The sequence below is a fragment of the Anas platyrhynchos genome, chromosome 5 (genome assembly GCF_047663525.1).
Source record: "Anas platyrhynchos isolate ZD024472 breed Pekin duck chromosome 5, IASCAAS_PekinDuck_T2T, whole genome shotgun sequence".
Lineage (NCBI taxonomy): Eukaryota > Metazoa > Chordata > Aves > Anseriformes > Anatidae > Anas > Anas platyrhynchos.
The window spans coordinates 38,614,844-38,636,968 of NC_092591.1; the positions used below are offsets into that span (position 1 = coordinate 38,614,844).

Consider the following 22,125-nt stretch of genomic DNA (forward strand, 5'->3'; position numbering starts at 1 on the left):
TGTAATAATGCCTTAAATATTTGCCAAAGCCAAATAAGATCAATCCTCTTTGTGACAAGCCTTAAAAAAAGGCAAACAAAAAAAGAAAAAGAAAGTTCTATAATAGCTTGGAGAAGGAAACAAGGACCTTTCTTAAGTACCCTAATGAATGCAAAATGCATCATCATAAACTTGACTATGAACCTATTGAAATGCACTAGCAAGTATTTTTTCGTTTACATGAAGATATAAAGGAGTATTTGTTTAATAAAACTTTGGCCAATACATTTTCCAAAACAAGCAAATCCAACAGAAAAATCAATATTGTAGATCCTGCACAAGTCCTTAGCTGTGAATCACACTGTATATATAGCTTGATGTTATAAATGCAAAGGAAGAGTGAGTCACATTGACCTTAAATTAATAATACGGAATATAAAAGGTCAGGTTCTTTAACTGTCAGTAATATATGAAAAAATATAACTTAAAGCATTTAGGTTTTAATTAAGTGCAAAGCAATTAACTACACCAACATTGCATTTAATTGGGTAGTACTGAATCACAGACACTAAAATTTCAACTGCACATACAATTCCTCTCCAGAGGAGAATGACCCTTTACAATATATGCTCAAGGGGAACATAAAACTGGGCAGAACGTTACATACATTCTCTAGAAAAGACATATAAATAAGGGATAAGAATATTTTCACTGGTCATAGGAAAAGTCCTTTGTCTCATACATGTGCAAGAAAAAAAATGAAAGCAGCAGTGACATCTACCACATTGATAATACGGCATTATTTTCACCTATGGTAAAATAAATAAATAAATAAATAATTTCTTTTAACAGTTCCAGCTGTGAAAACCAGGATGACTGGTTTTCTGAGCACTAAGAAAAACACAACAGGCACTGAAAGATAGACTGCTTCAGTAGTTTGAGGAAGTATAAGCATAAACCAAATTCATAACCGGTAAACCAAAGGTATTGACAAACACCACAGCACTCTTCAAACCCAGCTTTGCCTGCAGAGAAGATGCTACTTACTCTGAGGTCATAAGGAAGCATAACAAGCATCCCACTGTGATCCATGAAATATGAAGCTTCGTTATGTTCGTACAGTTTTTTATTTCTAGGCATGAGCAGTGGCGTATGCAGCTTGATGGCTCCTACATAAAAATAGTAAAATACTGTTATCTCCCATTTCCAAATTAACATCTACTTTTTACAAGTTTATATCATACTCTGCAAGGTTGCTTAATCTCAACCAATACTTTTTAAAAACTGCATTATTTTAAACATCCTTTAGTGGTGGAAGAGGAAAGTCTATTAAAGAAACACATCAACCAAACTCTGATGTTCTATCTTCCACAGTTCTTGGAATCACAAGGCAGCCCTCAAATAAACAGAGAAGTGCCAATTCCACAGCCCCTGCGGAATCCTCACCTTGCCCTCCCTCTTTAGACACTTTTCAGAAAAACATGCAAAAGGAACAAATTAAAAACTCTATAGATAGTTGTAGTACTGTTTTGGTCTAGAGGCACTTCTGTAGGGAACAAATATTGTTCAAAAATGTATCCCATTTCTCCAAAAACTGCCTCAAATGTTTGTGGTTCACTTTAAAATCCTCATTAATTGCCTTTTTTTTTTTTTTTTTGATTATATTTTGCAACCATCTATCTGTATGAATCTAATCCTCAGAGGAAACTCTACTATAAACAATATAATCACTAATTATTGAGAAAATACTTTCTTGTTTTAAATTCTCTACTGACTCTTAAACTGCTACTTTATTATAGATGCTTTACCAAAATCTTCAACTAGATTTCAACACAAGCCTTAAATCAAAGCAATCAACCAGAAAGCTCCCGAAATATAGGGAAATGCTTATAATCATTGCAGATAGAGATAAAAACTAATGGAAAACATGTTTCCCCCCCACTAAAAGACTGAAAAAAATTAGATATCCAAACTTTGCTTTCCAAAGTTTGTCAAGCTTTAAATGGAGGGGAAAAAAAGGTAAGTTTTTATTTCACTTCAGGTTTCTGTTTCTCTTATTTTGTCATATCCTTATGCTTAATCAGATTATTTGCTACTAGTATATCTACTAGGAAATCTTCCAGTTTCTATTATAAAGATTATCCACTTTTATAGAAAACACAATTAACTCCTATAAAATAATATGAATTAAAACATTTTGAATGGGACAGTGTATACATATATATATATATATATTTTTTTTTTTAAAGGAAGAAAAATTAATTAAATACTATTACTAGTGTTTGGATAAAGTAACAGAAAGAAAATCATCATGACACTAGCTCCAGCTCAATTCCTGAACTGCAAATCTAAGGGCAGTATAGCTGAAGGCACACTTGCTCTATTTTTACATTCTTTTTTAAGGCATTCACATTCTGGCTTTGTTCACAGGCAAGTTACTATACACGTGGATGTTTGGTCTCTCACCACAGAGCTATCCCCATACTCATACCTACATTTTACGTAGCACTCTCTACATCTAAAAGCTCTCACAGACGCATCCGAACAATGAGATATAATCAAAGACAATTCAGCTTTTGACTGTCCTTTCTATTGAAAATTTAAATCATTCAGATTTGAAGTTAACAGCTATGGGGATGCCAAAATAACAGCAAAAACTATACAAAACTTACAAGTGATACGCAACTCCTGAACATACTTTGTGACTCATGTGATAGCAACAAAACCATTCCATTCCCTTGAATCCATTCAGTCACAAAAAAGGAAATGAACAACTTTTGTAAACACACCCACCGTGTCTCTTAAATATCCGGCTGACAATCTCACATACATGCTGCTGTATCTTGGCTGCCCAAATAGAAAAACTACCCTGAAACCATCACAAATAAAAAGTACAAATATAATTTATATGCGATGAACACTCTATACAATATAGGTAATAAGTACGCTGCTATCTTCTCTCACTATAATCAATTGTAAAGTTTACACAATAAAAAGCTACAGTTATACAAAGCATTATTTTACTGTGTTATCTTGTATTTTGATTTAGAAAGATTTATGAGCTTACAGACAGAGAAGGGTTACTTTGGCACCATTAGAAAAGGAAGAAAATAGCCAAAGCCCACAATTTACGTTGGCAATCAGATGCATTAGTTTGACAGAAATTAAGAATAAAGCTTATTTCATCATTGAAGAATGAATGTAAAGTTAAATGGGAAGAGGGTATTCAGCCCCCATAGTACAGGTTTGTAGCTTTAAATGGGAACTAATGTGAAGGTTAATCTTAAGAGATTGCAATTATCTCAAACATGCTTTGAGTTTAACCACATCAACTTCACTTTTCTTTTTTTTTTTTTTTTTTTTAAAATCCAATACATGAGAAAACTCAAAAACATCCCCGTAACACCTACAAACCTTAAGCATGTCACTGTCATAGGTATAGTCTATAGCTGGAGATATACGCTGTGAAAATATTTGACTCATCATAGTCCGGTAGGCCTTTCCATCCACATTTGCTAAGGTATGGTGGAGTACTTCATGAAGCTCAGACTCTTCCATCTGTGGTGGTGGAAGATGTTCACTTTTTAACAGCTCCACAGCTGTTGGTCGTGCTGCAGGATCGTGGTTCAAGAGCCATGTAATAACTGATCTCTACAAATTAAATCAAAATTTTATATGTTTTTTTAAGCTAGCAGTATTTACAAAAACCTTCTTAGACACAACACATATACAGAATGATACATGCATCAGACTATACAGGAAAAAAAAAAAAAGAAAGCAGGGTCTGAATCTTTAAGGTGGGTAATTCTTTGCTTATTCTAAGTATCTTTTATTACGGTAATATCCAAATAAAAAAATGACTAAAATTATTAGAAATTTGTTAGTCCATTTAGGTCTCAAGGGGTGACAAAAATATGCAGTGCTTTTTGCTGTTCTGTGTTATGCAAGCTCTGGCATTTTATTAACAAAGTTAAGAGAAAACACAGTCACATGCATAGGTTAGAGAGTTACAGACACTAAAAAAGAGGGAATCTTCCCAGCATATTTTGGTAAACTGTACAAAAAGGGAATATTTTTATGGTACTAGTGACAGACAGATTGCTGTTCCACTAGCAAAACAGACAAAAAGTTAATTCTAATGGTTAATGAAAGAGTCCTTGCACAACGAAGAATTTTTCTTAGATGGTTCAGAAAAAAATTACACTGCACCTTATCACTTCATTCCTCTGCCATGGAGGCATGAACTAAATATGATGAGACAAAAAGAAAAAAAAAAAAAAAAACACACAAAAAAACCTCTATTACTCTATTCAAATCCACTGAATTCTTGCCCAAGTTGCCCAAAAATGGTAGCAATTTTCAAACTAAGAGTGTCAATTTAAGCTATATATCTCTTCCTGTTCTGTGACACGGATCTCTTTCTAAAGTTTAAATTAAGGGTTAAAAAAAAACATAGCTGCAATTTGTTTATGCCTAAAAAGTAAAAAATGTCCATGACAACTTAAAAGATACATATATATGGGTGAACTCTGCATTTCTTTATGACTGTACTCAGGGAGTTCTGTGGATAAGCATATTTCCATGTCAACTTTATTTATTTTTTTTTTTATTTTGTTCTAATATCAGGTAATAACAGCTTGGCAGAAATTACTAATTTAGACTTAAGTGGAAAAAATAATAATTAATTCTTATTCACAGAGAATACCTACTAGTTAAAATGCCTTCAAAATTACCTGCTTTGCATGCTTGACTTCGTCAAAGTCTTGAGGAAATACAATATTGGGCTATAAAAAAAAAAAAACAAAAAACACATTTAGTTTGAACAGTCAGTCCAGCTTATACAAGCTGGTCTTATTTTTAAGTTCCATATTTTTAATCAGAAAGACCAAGCATTTTTATTTCAATGGAGGAAAAACAAACAAAAAAACATGGCATAGTTAGTTTGAAGAGCTAACAGAAAGAATGTTACTGAAATGCCTGAAATACTGAATATTGACTAATGTTAATAACAAAGAAATCTACATTACATTAAGAGAATGTCACTAACAGCTCCAACTTTATCCTTTCCTTTGTATTAGATATTTTAACTTTTTTTTCCTTTTTTTTTTTTTTAAAAAAAAAAAAAGCACTCCTCATGGAAACATTTTTGCTGTTTTGAATCCTTTTCCTTTTCTTAAACTATGTGATACACAGAATTCAATCTCTTATACCTGTAAACTTACCAGTCTTAGCTGACTAAGAACAAAGATCCTTTCTGATGCAGTACTCATGGGGTGGTAAGACATTTCAAAGAATATTATACCCAGACTGAATAGGTCCACTTTCTGTGGAAGACAAAATGGAAATCTAAATGCAGTACCTGTGAATTTTCTGCCAAAGATGACAGCAGAGAAAAATAATATTTTGTTTACATTTCACATTAGAGAGCATAATAGAGATGTGGGTTGGCTTTTGTTGTTGTTGTTTATTTTTTGTTAAATGATGCAATCAATTCAGATTTGGAAGACTTCAGTATCTTTTGTTTTCACAGCACTGCCATGACATAAAGGGCTCTGTTTCACTTCGAAATCACTCTTGCTTTGAAATATATGTATTTGCATATAAACAGGATCCTCCGTAAAGAAAAAAAAAAAAAAAGTACTACCACCCCCCAAAATCACAATGTAGAAATCCAGGAGAGCAATATATACTTCAGATGACGACATTTTACTTTAGCTAAAGATTGTAAGATTTCTAACCCATTCACTTAGAAAGACCCATCTTTCAACTTCAGGTGGTTTGCATGTAGACACAGTTACAGCACAGCGCAAATAACTGCCTTGCCTATATCCTTTCACCATGGTCCCAAAGGTGGAAATTTCTCATTCCCTTGATTATCTCAAAAGTCCTACCATGTCCTTTTCCACCTCAAATTCACCATTGTTGAGCATGAGTGACCTGCATTGTACATAGTACCTTAGATTCCATGCTGGCTTTTTATTAAGTCTATTTAATCATACCTGATTATATGTAGACTTAGTGTTTCCTTGGACCTCTGGACTGACATAGAGTGCAGTACCAACCATTCCTGTCAAACTACCTACACATCAAAAGATAAAAACATTAATTTCAAGAAAGCAGGAAAAAAATGCAGCATCCATGTCAGGAAATCTCGCTAATCTTTTGTCTTTGTTGCTTTCAGGGTGGAATGCAGTTCTTCGTAAGAGATACCCAGTCAAGAACAGTTTGCAAAACAGTTCTTACTTTCATATGTCAAGCATAAGTGTCTGTCTGTACTATCTACATCCTACCTACTGCTTTACAGAATTGTAGTAGGTCAGTACACAACACAACTAAATATCACTTACAATACACTCATCTTAAGATACACATATACTAACATTTTCTCCAAACAAAAAAATCAGCCTAATATGGAGCAAAGCCAATAGCAACAAAACCAAACCAAACTCCCTCAAGTCTTAAAATGTCCCACACAGTTAAGAGAACATAAATACAGACAGAACAGATACACACGATCTCTACATAACCCACCATAATAAAAGCACCGGTCTGTGGCAGAAGGCTAGCAGTGGAAACAAATTCAATCAGGTAATTGGCAAAACTGCCAGATTATATGTAACATATCCACTCAGAAGTCGTGTGTATTTTTTTTTCCCAAAACAAACAAACAAAACACACACAAAGTCATTTTCAAACAGTGACTCAAAGTTCTAACAGTGTACACAGTATTGCAGAAAACAGAACTTTGCTTAAAATCATTTGAAGCAAGCTACAATGTATACTAACCTGATGGGTCAGACTTAGCAAAACTATCCAAGTGATTTTCTTCTTGTTTAGAGATTGCCTGAAATCAGGAAAACAATATATTGTACGTGGCACTTGAAATGCTTCTGTTGGCTTTGCTTGCTGCTTTGGTTTGCAGTACACAATTTAATTCTAGACTCTTAGAAATAAAAGTATTTATGGCATTCACAATAAAGTCTGATGAGCATTATTTTCTATTTTCATGTATATTCGATGTATATTCGTGTAATGTTACATGTAATATATAATATATTCATGTAATATTACATAGAATCATGTAGCATTCGTGTAATATTACGACACAAAATGAAAGTTGCTTCATTCACTTTCAGCTGTACTTACTGCATTTGCTGGATGATCTGTAGCTAAACCAAAATCACCAATTTTCACATGATCATCGGAATCTAAAAAAATGTTCACAGGTTTCAAGTCTCTGTGGATCATTCCCTGTTATAGCAGGAGAACAACAAAAAAAAGACCAACAGCATATGAAACAAGAAACACAATGCAAAATGTAAGTCTTTATAGCAGATTGAAAAGCAGTATTACATAATTTAATTATTCCATATAGAGTGGAAAATTTAGTGCATTAAGCCACTGATGATTAATCTTGAAGTAAGACTGCAGCCACTAGCCCAGAAGATAGAAACAATCTTTAGTGCTAATAGATACCTAATGCAATGTTTTTAAAGGTAGGCTGCTTTTTTTTTTTTTTTAGACAAAGGGAAAGGTTTGAAGTGAATCATTACAAAATTCAAATTTATGATAATACATTCTAAAGCCCTAGAACTGAATAATAATAGGAAAAATAAGGAACAAAATTTGCTAATAAAGACAACCATACAGAATCAAATGCTCAAAATTGAATAGAGTAGAGTAGAGCAGAATGTATCATAACATATATATTATGGACAGGTCATAACTGTCATACTTACTAACCTTTTCATGGATGTAAGCTAACCCATCTAAAATTTCTCTGAAAAGCCTCCAAAGCCGACTGGTGTCTTCATATAATCCTTGGTCAATGGTATCCCTTAAGGTGCTCTTTTCACAATACTCCATCTTCAGTTGTGCATATGTAGGGAACAGAGGGAGAAAAGAGCAATTTTGTTAAAAAACAAACAAACAAAAACACAGAAACTTGAGCATGTGAGCATATTAATGCCTGGTTCTGTAAAACACAGTTCAGAAGCAGCTATCACGGAAATATTCAGCTGTTTGGAATTTTTATGGATAGGTGTATTTCAGCTAGAAAATATTATCTCACTTACAGGTCCTATTCCATTTTCAGGGACACTGGTACTAGCTTGTTTATTAGTCCATTTTCATACATGAATGTTAAAAACAAGATGAAAGCAGTCTAGGCATAATCCATGCTTAAACCGAACTTCCAGGTATCTTTGGCTTTATTTTACTTAACCAATTATATTAGGTGTATGCACAACATGTGCAAACAATCATAGAAATCTAATTCCATCTAGTTATGCCTCCCTTCCAGACCAGGGCTACAGGCAGACTGACCTGAATATACAGGTAATGCACTGTCTGAATGACTGGTATCTTGTCTTCCTCTTCATGGCTACTCTTTTCATTGCCTTCTTCATCCTGTATCACAGTAAAAATAACAGAAGAGATAGCTACAGGAAGCTGTCCAGAGGATTTTTTTTTAATGCATACTACTATTCTTTAGTGGGTAGAACACATTCATGAAAAGTCATCTTCTATGACTGGGTTTTAATATTAGCAAAATAATATATTGACATTTTTATAACACTGCTGCTTCTAAATCTGCTAGAAAAACAGATATGACCCAACTCTCACTTTCAAAAGTGAGAAAGAATAACATTTTTGTCATAATTAGACACTGGAAGAAAAGTCCTCCAGAAGATCTAGATAAAATCTGAATCTCAAAATGTGTCATATTTAAAACAAACACACGAACAATTGAACAAACAACATGAACAAACAACACGTTTGAAACTGCAATATACAAAGCATACCTAGTAAAATTAATAATGAACAGAAAAAGAGTAACTTTGATATATAAATCCTCTCTATCCTTCCATGATAGTAAGCATACTGCCATCTTATTAAATATATGTTGAAAGCTTTGTCATACTGATGTACATTTCAACAGAAAGAAGAAGATCAAGAATCAATTGGAGCATTTTACAAATCATCAGGATTGGCAATGACAGATTCTACATGCTGTAGAAAGTTCCGTGTATTAGCTTTCTAGTGATATAGTGCTCTGACTTTTCACTAAAAGTGGTGTGATTCAAAATCTTAAGAACAACTAAAATCTCACATACGTTATGCTGACCTCCCATCTCTCTTTGACTGCTACAAACACGTCACCACTTTAAGAAAGTGGCTAGTATGAGCAAATACACTCATTTATGTCCCCTAAAAAAGAGAACAGAATTTGAACTTTCACATCATGTAAGGCAATCCAGATGGTGAATTGATAAATCATGCACATACATGTCTTAAACTTACACTAACCAGGCTCATGACTATGAAATGTGACTCACATTTAGCTCAATGACACTGTGAGAAACAGAATTCAGATTAGTTGCATCAGGTGTATTTTTATGTAGCTCCTGACTGCACATTTGCTTTCATGAACATAACCCTGTGAGTCTGTGTTTACATGAAACAAACAAAACCTCCCAACCGACCTGTTTGCATGTCAAAGGCTATTTTATGATCTCAGCATTTCCACTACCTTTATCTTTATACTTACTGGAGGGTGACCTTTACTGTTTTCATCCTCGTTATCAAAAATTATTTCACTTTCAGAATCTGTGGTTGGCCTATTAAAAAAAAAAAAAAAAAAAAAAAAAAAAAAAAGTTTTGGTATTCCTAAAGTAAATATTACCAAAATATTTATTATGAAACCTGGAGTCTACATTTGCGGAAAAAAAAAAAAAAAATCCTTCTTTTATTTAAGTTTCTCTTGAAGGACCCTTATATGCCTTAAACAAACAAATGAAAACCAAAGTATCCTGCTTGCAAAGCTAAACTTCTTTCGACAGCTCAGCCTCTTAAAACGCAGGCATATATTTACATCAGGAAAATTTCATTTCTGCCTTCAATAAGAAAAACTGAGATAGGTTCACTTATGATCCAATGCTTAAACAATAATAACAAAAACATAAGTGAAAAAAACACCCCCCGCACAGTGATAGGTATTGAATATGTTAATAAAATCAAAAGAAGAGAGAATGAGTAAGGTATTTTTCAGGATTTTTAATATTTCTCTGATATTGTTTATTAAAAATGTATGTCAAGGTTGGAAGATAGTCCAACATAAAAGTAAACAGCCATGCATTCTGAAACAGATGCTAAGAAATTTCTAAAAGCCTAAGCCAACATTTTCCTCTTATACTGACAGTTTTTAACTACAAATTTTCCTCTCCCTGGCTATCCAACTGCTGGTAAATACAGTAATTATTGCTAGAGAACAGAACGAAAATGCAGTGAATTTTATCTGACACAAATGAGAATGGTAAAAGACACAAGCCTGGAATACTCAGCCACGCTGCTGTTCCCTACAGAGCTAATAATGAAGACTACTTACAAAAAAGAATGTGAGAACACCCCATCGCCATCATCATCGTCATCATCACTGGACTCCTGATCAGCTCCACTGAACTTGTTGCTGGAGGACCTTTCACATGAAGTACTCCACTCAACTGAACTTGTCAGAACTGGGGGAGGAGCATTGGCTTCCACATCACTTGACTCCTCAGTATTAAGGATGAGATCTGCTTTGGTGGGCACTCTCTTCTCTTCGGCTGTTTCAGATGATGGAGCAATGGGAGCAGGGCTTTCATGTTTTTCTATCCAAGCATTGTAATACCTCACAATATTTTCATGGTTCAAGCGGGAAAGTAACGTTACTTCCCCCTTAATCCTCCGAAACTGCTTGCTGGCAGTGTTTATGCGGATACGTTTAACAGCATAATAGCAACCATCAAGCTTATTTCGCACCTGAAAAAATTGAACAAATCTAAAGTCAAATGCTTATAAACGCTCTACCAAATAAACGGAGTCAGAAGTAGAATAATTTCACAGAAGTGGGAAGTTTTCCCTCCTCTACCTGGGAAATGTCTGCAATTCAAATGCAAACTTCCCCATACTGATGGACCTCTCCCTATGATCCCAGTAATTCCTAACAAAACTTATCAGCCTGCTCAATTCCAGATAAAACAAACATAATACAGGCACAGCACACTAAAAAATCATCAACAAAACCAAGTAAATGTTGAGTACATTGTTCTGCTTCAGAGGAGACAAACGCATTCCAAAAAGGATTCAATAGTGGGAAATAATTTTTATACCGTACCTTGATGACTGCTCCAAAAGCTCCTTTGCCAAGTAATTTTAGCTCTTCAAATTCATTGTAATAGCGTGAAAATTGTCTCTGTGTTTCTGTGAAGAACGAAGCGCTGGATATCTGACTGCTGGGTACAACTGTTTCCATGCAATCTACACCTGCTGAATCTGTAATGAGGACATCACAGTTACCAGCACTGGTAGTAGTGCGGGGGTAAGGCAATAAGGGAAAGACATTTACACATTTTCATGATGCAGAAGGTGGAGGAATTTCCAGGCTTAATTAAAGCATCAGCTTTCTCTACTGATGAGAAAGCAACAGTCAGACCAACTCAGCTAGTCATGGACCTATAAGCTGGTGTGGTCTTTAACTTCTAGAGTAGCTATTGCAAAGCACCTGCACAAGCACAATTTTGATGCTCTAGTAAAGCCCAATTTTTCTGTTACTGCAGGCATGTGGTCCAGTTATTATTTAACATAACACAAAGAACCGAGTTTCTCACCATCTAGATTTTCTTCTGCTACAGGTGTTTTCATTTGTGGAATGTTTATGAAACTATGTTGTAACAGCTGCTGAGGAGTCCATCTTTCCTTATCTTCTAAGCAAACACATCTGTTAGCAACCCAAAAAGAGAACTGTTCAAAGAACTATCCCAGATCAGACCTAAACGTTCAAACAGATTTCTGTTAAGGAATGATCACCTTTATCAATTCTGATGGAATCAGAGGCAAAGAGAGACTAATGACTTATCTGCACAAAGCTGGTGGCAGAACAGAGCAAAAGAGAGCACCAGATCTGTTCTCCTGAATCCCAGATTAGCAGCCTGAGCCTGCAGCAAGAAAACGCCTTTTCTCTAAAAAACTACGACTAGTGACACAGGGGGATTTAGCTGATCTTTTGAAAAACTGTTCAAGCCTTAAAAATAAATAAAAAAATAATAATATAAAAGAGAAGAAGATACAGGAATGCAGCAAACACGTACTTTTCCAGAAAGTCTTGGAAGTCAGCAGGTAAATTGCTAGGAACAGCAACTGGATATTCCTTCGTTAGTTGGCCCTGGCTGAGTGAAAGCAGAAGCAAGCCCAGACTCCACACATCTCCTTTTTTTCCAGGTTTGCTGGGAAGAGCATCCTCACTAAAACGGACTTTGGTTTGCTCAAAAACATCTGCTTTGCAGATATCAGCTAAGCGCTTGGAAATGCTGTAGTCTGTCACCTTGATGTTTCCTTCAGCATCTACCAGGATACTGGAAGCACAAAGAACTTTGTGCACTACTGAATTACTGTGCAAGTAGTCGAGAGCTGACAAAATCTGGGTCACATAATGGCGCAACTGCTCAATTGGAACCGGAGTCTCTTTGTGCAAGTATGTAGAAAGGCTGTAACCACTTATGTGCTCCACTAAAATGTCCACCACAATTGAATCATCCCGTTCTTTCAGGTTCATACATATATAATGTACTATGTTTGGGTGACTTAGCTTTGTCAGTGAGCTGAACTCTGTCTCTGCACCCTGAAGCTGTTAGAGAAAAACAACATAACATGCATTGTGTCATATTTCATGAACGCACAATTAAAATAGATAATACAAAAAAATATATACAGTATACGACATCCTCATCCTTATGTGAAAAAAATGCATTGTAGACAAGGGGCAAGAGCAACTCTGATTTCTGCCAGGCACATCTGATTTCCTCTTGTTTCAGAATTGTAATATTTTATTATTTTATTTATGCATGCTTGCAGGTACACTTCCTTGTAGCTGTAGTACTTTAAATGTACTCCTGAATACCCCAATATGTTAATTTTGCTCTGAAGTGGAAAACTCTGAACTTTTCAGACTCGTCACCACCCTCCCAAGCTTAATATAAATTAGGAGTTTTATCAAAAGCATTGAACACGCCCTAAACTTTATCAAGCCAAGTGCAACATATGGGCATTACCTGCTTCTTACACTTCTCAATCTTTTCTCTTTCCTGTGTTGTAAGAAATTTTCCCATCTTTTTTTGCCAGTGCAGAACCCACTCATATACTAAAACAAAGTCTCCACTGTGAATTTCCAATGCATTGTAGACTGATTTACCAAGCTGTTCATCCTTGCCTATACATGAAGGGAGAGAAGGGGAAGACAGTTTCTTTTTTTTTTTTTTTCTTTTTTCGTAAAGGCTTGACAAGAGCTCCTGCAAATGCTAAAGGAACACTGCTTTCTACAACTCCCGAAATGTGGAACTACTTACAACTAAACAAAATTTGTACCTACATGTAGCCTGAAAAATATCAGCTCTGATGAATGTGAATTCTATGTAGATAAAATAAACTACTAGTAGTCAAATGAAAGCTACAGCAAATTGGCAGAAATTGCTGCACATTTTAAGAATTTCAGGTTTCAATAACTGATTACTCTTCCCACTGAACAAATGCCAAACTCTTATGGACATAACTGTTTAACATAAAACTGCAATGTAATAAAATTATTTTTGCATCAGAGACTTTTAGATTGCCTATCCTGCCACTGAGGAAGCGCTATGCTGAAAAAGAACAAGAATATTTTATGGTCCACTTACATGGCACTCCATGGAGGCCTTTCCATCTCCAAAAGTCTCCTACTCTTGCATATATTTAGTTGTCACTAGAACTGCTGCTTTCATCCCACTGCTATCAGCAGTGATGGTGGGAAAAAAGCCTGTATCCCTAACCCTGCTCTTACCACTGGTTTCACATTTCCTGAAGTTAAATGATTTCTTGCTTGGTGGCAATGCATATTTGACAAGCTAGCTATTCATTTAAATTCAAAAAAAATATCTGTTTAGGGAGTTATTTTAGTTATGAAGAGAATATAAAACGTTGAGCGGGTGTTTTTTTCATATAGCTGTTCAGATATGTAATTGTTTCAGGAGAAACACATTTACTTAAAATAATCTTAAGAAAATATGAAATATTTATCACAAAGTAATTTTGCATATTACTCCCTCCCAATCCTGGCTATGACATTTCATATTCCACAACAATATTTTCTCTCCCTTGCTACTTTGTACCTGGTAACATTGTTCAGATTCTCCCCCTCCCAAAAAACAACAGCTCCCAAAATAGCATGTCAAGCTGCAAATATTATTTTGCTTACCTAAACATTTTCCTTTATGGACAGTAAGTTGCCCAGTGCTTGTGCTGAAGTTCAACACCTCGTAATTGCTGGCGGACTCTTCATTATTACCAACAGAAAACTGGCGTTCTCGTCTGCAATGTGGACAGAACATTTTTCTGTCTCAAAAAAATATTGTTGCAGTCCCTAGTTCCTAAACATATCATTTCTGTAACAGGATTAGTTTTCTGACACTTTTGTATCCAATCATAACATTCATCAAAGATACAGAGTTAGTGTAAACATAAACATCTGATTAGAAATCCAGCATTTCACCAACAACATTTTGCACTGGGTGTCTAAAATCAAAGCCAGGAATTGAATCAGCAAGGAGTTCAATCCAAACCTTAAAACTTCTGCAGCTGAGGATGACATCTTCAGTTTGGAAAACATAACAGTAATAATAACAACAACCACCACAACAAACATACTACTGCTCTGAAAAACAACTAAGTGTGTCTTGATTTGTATTATCTTTCAAAACATAACAACAAGTAAATATATGCAGTTTTTAAAAGATCATTCCAGCTTTAGCTTAATTATTTTTCCCAAATAAAATGGGTTTGCCATTTGATTTTACTCCTCTAAATTAATCCTGCAAGAAGGAGAAAGGTTTGCAAAAAAGCAAACAAGAAAACACATACAAAGTGCCAAAACAACAACAAAAACCAATGAAGTGGTGCATTCCAAACCTTCTCACATGCATGTATGGAGCTGCATTTAAGATCAGAAAGAACTGAAGACCACTAACATAAACCAACCTCCATTATATCTTAGTACAATCTACTTCAAAATAGAAGTATCACCATTATACAGTGTGTCCTCCAAATAAATGCAATTATGTATAGAGATCACAAGAGTATATGAAGGGTCATGTAGAAACTCCTTAAAAATATTGAATTTAAGAAAAAAAAAAAAAAGTACATTGGAGATGTTACTTCACTAGAGCTGTATAAAGAACAATATACAAAAAAACATATCTGGCCTTCTGAACTCAAATATACTTTATAAATGAAATTAAAACCATTTAAAATAAACTTCTGAATGTTTAAGTCCCAGTAGCCAAAATTTCAGGCTTCATGAGCATACAAACAAAGGGAACCACTGTCCTTGTAAAGACAGACCTCAGAAAACTAAACAGGTTTAGCTTTTGCTTAACTCTACAAATATGGTACCAGGGCACTTCTAGATCATTTTTGATTATTTTTATCATTGTTAGAATAAGTAAATCTGCCTTTTTTTTTTTTAAGAACACAAAATGCAAAGAAGACGTAATACAAGAACAGTTGTGTGGTAAATCTGTATTAGTCCATTGTATGTGTTCTATGTTAAAGCATAGTAACACAAACTTTTGAGACATGTCTTGTTCCACAAGCAAAGACAGCAACTCATTTGACTATACTAAGATTAGCAATAAGATAGGAAAGCGGATTTCAGGATTATCAAATACTATACAGAAACAACTGCCAAATACAAACTGTGATTAAAAAATCCACATGCAAAGAGACATACATACTTTGAACGTCCAGCTGAATTTGGGCGGTGTTTATTATTCACTCCATGTTCCAAACAGTTCCCATTCAAACTGGAAGCAACTCTGTACCCTGCAGTATCTCTCCTGTGAGAATTTTCTTGACTTGTCTGAGCAGCTATTTCCAGACGTTCCTATAAATCGGGACAAATACTGGATAAGTACAGAAGAGTATATCGGTATACTTGACTACTATTCTATAAAGTCATCCAGATCACAGAAGGAAATAGGTTTCCATAATAAATGTACAGGTGAAGCTGAGGAAGAAGTGCTGAGATTCAGAAAGCACATTTCATCACTGTCTATGGGCAGGAATGTAAGGATGGATTGCAATGAAACCGTTAACACATTACCATACTAGATTTATTCTATGTCTGTTTAAAAACATCCATCCCAGAACACTAAAAAGATGCCACTAAATTATTTTCCCTTACAGTTAGTTTTATTTCAGAAAAAAATTCCATGAAATCAAGAACAAAAGATGTTATTTTAACCTAGATCTAATAAAAGCATGGGATGAGAGAAGATATCAAGAACAGTTGAGTCATGTTATTCTTTCAAATTCCTGTGCGCTACGGATTTGACAAAAAGGCATTGCAATGTTTTTGGGACATCTGCTTAGAAAGAGTACCTGTTTGGCAATTTCCTTCTTTTTTCTTTCTTCTCTTTTCTCTTCCTCCCGTCTCTGAATCTCATTAAGGATTTCACGTTGCTGAAATGAATTTCAGTGCTGTTTAACATGCAACGAACAGTGCGTACAATGCAACTGCTAATCTTATCCTGACAAAAATCTAGGATATTGATTTTACAAAAGTGTTAGAGTATTTGTAGATCTCAGAAGAATAAAATAAAGTAACATTAATAATAAAAAGAAATCAACTGTTGAGACAAAATAGCATCAATTGTATGATGAAGTTGAATGGAATTCAGATAAAAGAAAAAAATCAGATGAAAGAAAATAACTTCTACTGACAGACCCAAGAATAAAGTTTCATGCATAGAAGATACCGAGAAAAAAGCTAAAAAGTTATTTTTGGGATTAATAGCTATTACGTCCATATTGCCACAGTGTGGAGATTTCACACCACAATTCTTTGTGACCCAGATGAATGCCCTCACTTCTAGTGCAGAATAAATGTGTCTCCTTAGATTGAATTTTCTGCTCTCTAGAGGAGTTTGTCATAGTGAATATAGCAGTCAAGGAAAGGTAGGATTATGTATGTGAAGGAAGGTAGGATTATGTATGTATCTGGATAATAATTCCTAGTTTAAGATGGAACACACTGAATGTATTTACTCACACTTTTGTATAAGGTCCCCTTTATAAATGGTTTCCATAGGATCAGTAATCAACATTCATGTTTGCTTCAGTATTGCAAACATTCAAGTTTGCACAAGTATTTCTCAGGGTTAAAAATTCATCCATAAAATGTTACAACAACAGCAGCAGATAGTTCATGTAGTACCTATTGGTCAGAGCTGTCAGTGTCAGTTGTAAGTTATAATTCCTTAAAACCTATGGCTATGCAGGATGATTTACAAAATCATGATTGTGTGGAGGGTGGTTTTACTCAGGTGGGCAGCCAAGCTCCACCACAACTGCTCTCTCACTCCTCTTCCTCAAAGGGAAATGGGGAGAAAAAAACAATAAAAAGGACTCAAGGGTTGAGATAAGGACATGAAGATCACTCAACAGTCACTGTCACAGGCAACTCAGACTCAGTGTAGGGAGATTAGAGAAATGTATTGCTTAATCCTAACAAGCTAGAGAAGTGAGAAACAAAAACTAAAAATACCTTTCCCCTATCCACCCCATTCCATCTCCTTCCTTCGAGCAGCACAGAGGAACAGGGAATGGGGGCTGAGGTCAGTCCCTAACTCTTCGTCTCCGCTGCTCCTTCACGGTCCCTCTCTGCCCTGCTCCACGTGGGGTCCCTCCCATGGGATGCCATCCTTTCTGAACTGAGCCTGCGGGGGCTTCCCACAGGCAGCAGCTCTTCAAGAACTCCAACATGGGTCCATCCCTCAGGAGCAAACTGCTCCAACATCAGTCCCCCACTGACAGCAGCTCCTGCCAGGTCACCTGCTCCTGTGTGGGCTCCTCTCCACAGGCTGCAGCTCCAGCCTGGGGCCTCCTCCTGCAGGGGTCCTCCACAGGCTGCAGCTTCCTTTAGGGCAGATCCACCTCGCCTGCTCCACCGGAGGCTCCTCCATGGGCTGCAGCGTGGAACCCAGCTCCACTGTGGTACACCATGGGCTGCAGGGGAACTTCTGCTCTGGCACCTGGAGCACCTCCTCCCCCTCCTTCTTCACTGACCTTGGTGTATGCAAGGCTGTTTCTCACTTCTCACTCTCCCAGCTGCAGTTGTGCAGCAGTTGTTTTTTTTCCCTTTCTTAAATCTGCTCTCACAGAGGTGCAAACAACATTGCTTATTGGCTCAGGTCTGGGCAGAAGCCAGTCCCTTTGGGGCTGGCCCTTACCTAACACAGGGCAGCTTCTGGATTCTTCTCACAGAAGCCACCCCTTCAGCCCCCCACTAGCAAAACCTTGCCACATAAATCTACTACAGATTGTTAAAATAACATAAACAATACAGGGTTATTTCTTTAATTTCTCTTACCTCCTGCTCTTCTCTTCTTTTAACTTCTTGTGCCCTACGCAATTCCTCCTGAGCCAGCCTTTCTTGTTCTTTTTGATGATTTTTTAGCATTTCTTCATGAAATGACTTGGAAGGTGGTTTATTATACTCACTGAGAAATGATTGTATATGGCCTGCAAGTTCAAATATCATCACCTGAAAGAAAATAAACATGAATGACATGCAGAGCTCAAACTAGTTGAAAGAACAAGTTCAAAGAACATTGTAAAATGATACCCCACTTGGAAAAGCAATACAGCAGCAACAGTGTGTGACTGTTCATTTTGTTACTTACCAGATTAATTTACTGTATTTCAGTACTTTTTGTCAGAGCTATTTCATGTTACAGTTCATTAATAAAAATCCCTGACCACAGTAGCACAGACGGTGAAAATTACTGAAAGACAGATTTAAGCACTCTTCTCTCCCTGCAAAATTCCTTTTTTTTTTTTTTTTTTTTTTAAAATCTCCTTTTAGGTATATTTTCCTATTCACAAAGATACATGTTTAAGACATATCAACTACAAAAATAAATCCTTTAAAATTGTCTATCACTGCAGCTAATACTACTACAAAATAGTTGCTTTTTTCATTCATAACAATAAATCCAATCCTTTCTCTCTAATCTAGCCTCACAGTTAGAACTGTAAAGCCACATAAGGCATTTCACATTTCTAAAACTACAACTACTAAAATAAGAACTGCACTGAAACCTTAGCTAAATTCTGCTGCACAGCTTGCCAGGATGAAATCAATTTTCAGTTACTGTTTACTTCAACTAGTTATACACTGATGGCCTATTGACCTGTCAGGACTTAAGCTTTCTTCAGCCTAGTACCATTTCTCTATTAATTCAAGCAGTCCACAGCACTCGTAGACCATTGCAACTCCAAAACCAAAGAACACATCAGAAAGATACATCCCAACAGACTTAGAAGCAGCACTGAGCTCAATTTGCATGTATAGCTGGAAGAACTGCCATACCAAATTGTACCATCTGCCTCTAACAGACTGACATTTCAAACAGCTTCAAACAATGAAACACCTTTTTTAAAAATAAGAATGAAGACAGAAGGCAATTCAGAATAGAAAGAATAGCACAATATTCATATGTCTGACGCGCAAACTAGATTATCTTTCTCAGGTTACTATTAAAAATGCAAGGCAAACATGCATGTGCAAAGGTATAAAAAAAGAAAAAAATCCCATTTTAATTAAAAAAATCCATCTGTTGTTCAGTTTGACAGGTAACTGAAGCATTTTAATTTTTTCAATATTGCTGAATACAGTTTAATGAAGCATATCTGCCAAGGCAAAGAGAATAGTTGACTCCCTTTATATGCAGAGAAAATAATGCAAGACTACATTGTGTATTGTATTCATCAAAAATGTGTACTGTATATATAACTCACAACTGTATCTGCCTGTTTCTGGGTCAAGCAAGATCCTCCATCTGGATAATTATTAGAAAAACCTGTAACATTTTTGTAGCTTCTTTCAATTAGATCCGAAATCAAAATGGGATTTAAAGCCCTACAAGCCAATAGGCTCTCCTAGGGTCAGTTGTGAGCAGACTGAGAATATACATGTATGTCATGGCTTTGTGGTTACTTTGAAAGTTTGAACCTTGTTTCTAGTGTTTGTTATAATTGTCCATAGTGCAGTCATAAAAAGAAATCTTGGCATTAAATATAACGAACAAAACAGTATCTGGCTAGAAGAGTTCTTTTGAAAGTATCTGTATTAAAGTTGGCCAAAAAATAAAATAAAATAGCAGTGTAGTATACAAATGGAAAAAGGCATTGATGTGGCAACACTAGAAGCGGAGCAACCCCTGCCAAACTTGTGAAGTTGACAGGCTTATGAAATTGAAAGCAGAATATTATTGCAGCATATAGTAACTTCTGCAGCTGTGTATCTTTCATGTTCAAAAAGGCAAATAGAGCAAATCAAATGTGCTCACCTGTAACATTTCCACATAGAGATAAGAAATATGCCATAAACACTGCTTTCACAAAGAATTTGATGTTTGCTACTAACTTTTTGAATCATTTCAGTTCTCAGCAGCAATGTAAAAAGGTATCCTTAATACCAAATACACCCAGGGAGCTATAAGATCCCTTAAAAATAAATACAACTTCTATGCTTCACTTATTTCTCCACCTTTCTCTTTTTACCATATTCATTGGGGAAGTCAAGTATCAACATTCCTAGCCACAGTAGGAAAAAAGGCACAATGGCATGGAGTGACTGTGCTACAGCCCCAGAAGAAGTCAACTGTTGAGCTGGTATTATAATCATGGTCTCTCACCCTCCAGTTCAGCACTGGATGAAGCAGATCATACTGACAAACTCCCTATGTTGTCAGTTTGTTTTAAAAGCTATAGCCACTTACAGTACTCAGATTAATCTGAAAAGTGCACAAAGTTCTCAGTTTTGGAGCTAGTTATTGCCTTTCATACTGTGAAATAACTAGGAACAAACTGAGCCTTTAAATCTGCCTTTAAACAGGGATAAAGCTTGCATTTTTACATATACACTATATTGTAGAAGTGTGTAAATTCCGAACTTTCATTAAACAGAAACATTTATAATAAAAAGGTAAATCATACTTCCAATATGGATGTATTTCATTATATTATACATTTTTAGAACTATTTAGGACCAGAGCATATTTCTCAAGTGAAAAGTTCTTACCTCTCCGCAGTGCTGTTTTGCCAGTTCAGCTAGTCTGGATTTTAACTCATTTATTTTCTCATTTGACAAGCCTTTTGCATTTTTCAGTTCTATTTCAGGGACACTGGGGGACAGCAACAGAACATAAAGAATGGCCTTATTAAAAAAGAAGTGTAAAAAACTCCTGTGTAAGACAGAAGGCAGGTAAAATGGTCAGCGATGAAAAAGGAATGGAGTTTATAGTCACTTGGCAATTGGTCAATACTCAACGAGGCAGTACATAAATATTACATACATGATATGAAGTCAGAGATCTGATTTTATACTCATTAGTTTTTCTAGTTGCACATTACTTGTCAGCTACAAGTAACAGAAGACCCATCAAGGTCTTCTCCCTGCAGTCTCTTATGATTCAGCCAGCTCTTAACTAGTAACTTATGTAACAGTTCTTTGCAAGCATTACTAGCATAATATTTAGGTGTTTAAAATTTATCACCACTATACAGATGACAAAAACATAAAGAAGCCTGCATAGCTATGCTAACTTAAACAAACAAACAAAAGAAAGTAACGGGACTGCTAAGCCCCATGCCATAGGGTATAACTGAGCTACCACTTGGCTGGGAACAACGCCCCTCAGGCCACAGTACAAATGGAAGGAGTAAAGGCAGCTCTGCTGTGGACACAGTCAGTGACATAAAGACAGAATGGAACATTTTGGTCTGTGCCTGCACAGCAATTCTATACCCCAAAATTACTTGCTGACCCAAAACACCAGGAGTGCTCACTATCTGCAATTCTTTTTACTATCTCTATGGAGATCTCTTCCAAGAGCAGAAAACAGGAATAGCAGGTGCAAGTAGGACAACAGACTGTTTTACAAATAGTCAGTCCCACTATTAGCAGAATAGGCCGTGAAGAGAAAAAGTTTCAAAAGGGCACTAAGATGCTAACAGGTACACCTGTACTTACTTATCTTTAAGTTACAGCTCAGGGCTGCAATCTTTTCCTGACAG

General features: G+C 35.8%; 1 protein-coding gene across 3 annotated transcripts in view; it reads right to left on the minus strand.

Annotated features, from left to right (window-relative positions):
• Positions 1–22,125, minus strand: part of EIF2AK4 (eukaryotic translation initiation factor 2 alpha kinase 4) — a 38,386-nt gene that overhangs the window by 14,024 nt on the left and 2,237 nt on the right. For all 3 annotated transcript variants that reach the window (XM_027459560.3, XM_038180149.2, XM_038180152.2), the window contains exons 3-23: positions 21,131–21,233; positions 18,416–18,589; positions 16,426–16,506; positions 15,780–15,928; positions 14,246–14,358; positions 13,068–13,225; positions 12,108–12,643; positions 11,628–11,737; positions 11,135–11,292; positions 10,367–10,779; positions 9,530–9,599; positions 8,305–8,388; positions 7,723–7,845; positions 7,126–7,230; positions 6,766–6,823; positions 5,979–6,058; positions 5,202–5,303; positions 4,713–4,763; positions 3,394–3,630; positions 2,773–2,848; positions 1,027–1,148 (exon numbers count right to left, since the gene is read on the minus strand). In XM_027459560.3, coding sequence (XP_027315361.1) covers positions 1,027–1,148; positions 2,773–2,848; positions 3,394–3,630; positions 4,713–4,763; positions 5,202–5,303; positions 5,979–6,058; positions 6,766–6,823; positions 7,126–7,230; positions 7,723–7,845; positions 8,305–8,388; positions 9,530–9,599; positions 10,367–10,779; positions 11,135–11,292; positions 11,628–11,737; positions 12,108–12,643; positions 13,068–13,225; positions 14,246–14,358; positions 15,780–15,928; positions 16,426–16,506; positions 18,416–18,589; positions 21,131–21,233 — 3,103 coding nt within the window. The remainder of the gene's footprint in view (positions 1–1,026; positions 1,149–2,772; positions 2,849–3,393; positions 3,631–4,712; positions 4,764–5,201; positions 5,304–5,978; positions 6,059–6,765; positions 6,824–7,125; positions 7,231–7,722; positions 7,846–8,304; positions 8,389–9,529; positions 9,600–10,366; positions 10,780–11,134; positions 11,293–11,627; positions 11,738–12,107; positions 12,644–13,067; positions 13,226–14,245; positions 14,359–15,779; positions 15,929–16,425; positions 16,507–18,415; positions 18,590–21,130; positions 21,234–22,125) is intronic.